Source organism: Sphaerodactylus townsendi, linkage group LG11 (assembly GCF_021028975.2).
Source record: "Sphaerodactylus townsendi isolate TG3544 linkage group LG11, MPM_Stown_v2.3, whole genome shotgun sequence".
Classification (NCBI taxonomy): Eukaryota; Metazoa; Chordata; class Lepidosauria; order Squamata; family Sphaerodactylidae; genus Sphaerodactylus; species Sphaerodactylus townsendi.
This window is the reverse complement of record NC_059435.1, coordinates 23,523,843-23,528,368: the sequence shown is the minus strand read 5'-3', so window position 1 is coordinate 23,528,368 and position 4,526 is coordinate 23,523,843. Positions and strand designations below refer to the sequence as shown.

General features: G+C 37.3%; 1 protein-coding gene across 1 annotated transcript; it reads right to left on the bottom strand.

Annotated features, from left to right (window-relative positions):
• Positions 1 to 564: 564 nt before the first annotated feature.
• On the bottom strand, positions 565 to 4,104 carry NEUROD6 (neuronal differentiation 6). Its single transcript, XM_048511625.1, has 2 exons — positions 3,919 to 4,104; positions 565 to 2,469 (listed from the first exon to the last, which is right to left on the bottom strand). The coding sequence occupies exon 2, from the start codon at positions 2,448 to 2,450 to the stop codon at positions 1,437 to 1,439; it is 1,014 nt and encodes a 337-aa protein (XP_048367582.1). The 5' UTR covers positions 2,451 to 2,469; positions 3,919 to 4,104; the 3' UTR covers positions 565 to 1,436.
• Between the last annotated feature and the right edge of the window lie 422 nt (positions 4,105 to 4,526).

The window sequence follows — 4,526 nt, the reverse complement described above, 5'->3', positions numbered from 1 at the left end:
CTTGCACGCTCTCCTCATGCTGCTTTTTATGAACCCCTTCTGTCCTGCAAACTGTTCGAAACTAAAATTAGCAAGTAATAGGTGTTTACCTAGCCTCCACTGCATATTGGTAGAAAGTAATCTGAATTTTTTAAAAAAGATTTCACTCATACATTTTTAAAAACATTCTTGACCACAGATCAATAATATAAAAAATGATAATTCCAAATGAGCAATCTAATGCAATCCTAATCCAAATGTATTGCAGCTCAGCAGATTCAGCATTAATAGAAGTTGCACAGGTATGTTTCTTGTTAGAGTGCACCCAAGTGAACATTTATAGTCTCACATTGTCAATCCAGTTTTCTCCACAATTTCTAATGTATCAGTCTAAATTTAAATTTGTTTACCTCTAGAGTTGAAACTTATAACTCCATTCCTAAGCACATTTACTTGGGATGTTTATTCAACTGAACGAGTTGCTCAGTATCAGCTTAAAATTTGAACAGAGCATGAATTAGATATTACGTGGAAAACCAAGCAGTAAATGACCTATGTATTGTCCTGTATCAGGATGTCACATCATTTCGTAGTTGACATAATGACTGAAAACATCTATGTTTAATTGCATTTAAAATAAATAGTGAAAAAACACAGTTGTACATTCTAACAAACTTTACATGTGAAGGCAGATACAAAAGAAGTGCAAATACTGTATCATTTTTATATTAAACTGAAGGATGAAAAAATGATGATATAATCTTCTAAAATAATAGGTAGCCCCTGCCAGCAAATGTTTCAAATTTCAGTCTGAATAACTGCCAAATGATTATCACTCATTTGATTTAGATGCACTTTCTTTTGATTTTTTTTTTTTTTGCATAGCTTAAATATTGCTGCACCATCTCCACGGCATCCCGTGATGCTCGCAACAGTTTTTTTTAAAAAAAAAAAAAAATCTGGAGAGTTATAAATTCACCTCTTCCTCATTACATATTATTTCTAATTATTATAAATACATCATTTTACTCATCTGATTTGAATAGCATGCATTGGTATCATTACTGTACAATCAAAATACTGCTGCAGACTTCATACAGTGTGCATTTTCTCAGCTCAACAATTTTATGTAGACACACTGCTCAACAAAATCAACCCAACGGGGGAAGAAAGGGGGGAGGGAAATACCCTTAAAAATCCAGTTAAAACCAAACCTCACAGTGCTTACCAAAACCAGCTGGAATTCAGTAATAATAAGTAACATTATTTATTATTGTTGTTATTTTTATTACATAGCAAATAAAATGCCCCACAATAGTTGACACACTTTAGAAACTAGCAAACACGTTTGTATTTTTCTTTAAATAGGATTGCTCCGATTAGACGGGGCACGAGCATCTGCTTTATCTTAATTAGAGGGAGAAGTGAATGACCACTGTTTATTTTCACTTTCCTCATTAATTATGAAAAACTGCATTTAATTCATCTTGCATGGTGAGTGACTGGCTGCGCAGATGTAGGTCGTATGGGAAGTGGCTTTCGGTAGGCAACCTGAATACGGAACTCTGCCCAAGGGGACCCCTGGGTGGCACTGCACAATAATGCATGCCATAATTGTAGTTTTTACCATAGTCCAAAGGTTCTTCTTGCTTGAGGGAAAATATCCCATTATAGTTAATTGGGGGAGGACTTAAGGGACCTTCAAACTGTGGGCTGGCACACTCGGGAGAAGTGCTTTCGTAGAAGGACTCGTAAGCGCTGCAATAATTGTAGGGTTTCATGGACTTGGAATTGTCAAGTGTTCCATGGCCCGGAGGAGTGCTCAGCTCTGGGCTGTGATAGGGTGGGTAGAAGGTGGTGTAAGGAGATCTGGCATGATGGGCAGTGTCCCCTGTCTGACCCATCAAGAAACTTCGGGCGTTCAGCTGTAGGCATCCCGCCACTAAGTTTGTCGTTGGTTGGGAAAGACCTTTACACAGGTTTTGGACAAATGTCAGCAGATCGGGCCTCTTGCCAATTCGTAAGATTTCGGAAAGAGCCCATATATAATTTTTGGCAAGTCTCAGAGTTTCTATTTTAGACAGTTTTTGTGTTTTGGAATAACAAGGTACCACTTTCCTTAAATTGTCCAGAGCGTCATTGAGACCATGCATTCTGTTCCGTTCTCTTGTATTGGCTTCTTGTCGCCTGAATTTGACCCTCTCCGTTCTCATCTTGGTTGTCTTTTTTTTCCGGAGGCCCCTCCTCCTGGGTAAACCATTTTCATCCTCTTCCTCTCGGTCGTCTTCCATCTCCTCTTTTTCTGCATCTTCCACTGCCAGTCTTTTAATACTTTTTCCTTGGGGCGTACTCTGCTTTCCAAAGCTTTCTGGCTTCTTGATTTGCTTTGGATCCTCACGTTCTCTGGAAAACTTTCGGCACATCTGGGACTCTGACATTACAACAGACTCATCAAATGGTAGTGTTAGCATGGCGTTAATCTTATGTTACCTGAAAGAATGCCAGCACAAGGTTTTAAAGATGTCCGTTCATAAAGTTTTACGTTATAAAACAGATTTTCAGCTAACTTTCACATAATTGCTAACAATACTGTGTGGCATTTTAAACAGATTTTTAGCAAACTTTCACATGACTGCTAATAATACTGTATAGCGTTATCTATATTGCTATATAACAGCAAAACTCAAGTGCCTATTTATGTGTGGTGTACACAGACATTCTCTCTCTCAATAAAATACAGCAGTTCTTAAAATAAAATAAAGGCAATTGTTAGAGTATTAATTTTGTCTAAAACTATGTTGCATTTTTATTATATCTAAGAGAAGGAAAATGTTAATACTTAAGAATGAACCTAGAGTTGACAATCTAAAATGAACTCCTCTGTCTCTGTCTGTCGATTTTTTGAAAAAAATATATACAAATGTGCAAAACATTTAAATACCTAATATCCAGGAAAAAAAGGTTTTTTAAAAAATATATTAATGCCCCTTTTATCAAATAAGATGACAGAACAGTAGAAACAAAATAAAAGGACTATAGCTCTGCTGTAGACAGAAATGGTAATTATTTAACTTTTATATTCTAATTTGTTTGTACCTATTTTACAGTCAAATCGGAATGGACTTGAAAAAAATTAATGGAAAAGAAAGCAAGTGAATCATTCAGTGATTTAATTAAAACGAAGAGAAGTCCCACCCCCATGATCAGTATGAAAATGTGTGATATACGGATTATTTCTTTCCTATTAAAAATGAGATAGGAAAAATTCCAAGCGTATTCGTGGAAAGCATTGGGCAACACATTTTTCTTCTTTGCTCATTGTGATTTTTGGGGGGTGGTGGGGGGTGGTGGAAATCCCAGCTTTAAAATGTTGTTGGAATTAACTAGTATTTTCGTTTTCATTTTTTAAAAAATCAGAAAGAAACTATAACGCGTTCACACTCTCCCAGCATCTGCGTCCTGAAGGAACGGACGCTTCCCTCCAGCTAATATCTGACAGGAATAGTCTGTGGATTCTGACTGCAATTCTGCACGTGTGTTCAGAATCCAGAATGAAAAGGGGAGGGGGGGGGGGACAATTTGCTTCTTGTATTGTTTCTGTCCTCAGATTTCAAGGAAGCATATTCAAAGATTCTTAAATTTACCAACAAGCACACAGAGGCAAATTCATAAACAAGGGAGTGGGTAATTTTTAAGCAGAGCTAGATTTTTTTTTAAAAAAAACCAACACTAAACTAAACTTAGCCCTTCAGCAAAAGCTAAACTCTCTGAGTATTGTCCTCCATACAATATTACATAATCAGTGAAAGTATGCAACTACATTTAAGAAGAAATGAACAAGCAGAAGAAGCAAACACAGCATTCATAAAACACAAGACATTTATTTTGTCCCTTTAAAACACTTGCATGCACCAATTGAATAAATATATATTGCATTACCTTGGCCTTTTACACAATCTCATTCAATAATCAGTTTTCATTTTTTGCCTTCCAGATCTTTTCAATCTCAGTGTTGCATTGTCTCCTGGAGTCTAGATCTGTGTATATCTGCACTATCTCATTGATCTCTAAAAAGTGACATTGATGCCAACTGCCAGAGCTGGTACCCATGCCATCTGCTGGTGACGTCACAGGGCAGAGAAAACCATGTGATCTTTTCTCCTGGGACCTTCATTCTGCACTGATCATCTGGCATCCCTGTAAGTGGGTACCAGCATTCATGTATCAACACAGAAGGTTAGGCTGATAGGGGAGAAAGAGAGAGAGGGGGAAAAAATCCACACCAGCATTTCACATGCAGTAGGTGTATTTCTGCGAGTTCTGTTGAACAGGCGAAATGTCAACATCCACTTTTATCCCTGTCCACAGGTACATCTGCTTTCTGTTTTGTGATAGGCACCTTTTCTTTTAAATTGCAGGACAGGCATGTTTGTTGCCTCAATCAGAATTTCATGTGCCCACTCAGATATTTGGAAATAAGCACTGTCAATGAAGAAACAGAATCTGGAAAAAGGAAAGGTGTCATCCTCTCCTCATCACGTTTGGGT

Coding starts and splice junctions, on each gene's coding strand:
- NEUROD6 (XM_048511625.1), bottom strand. CDS start 2,450: ATGCTAACACTACCATTTGATGAGTCTGTTGTAATGTCAGAGTCCCAG.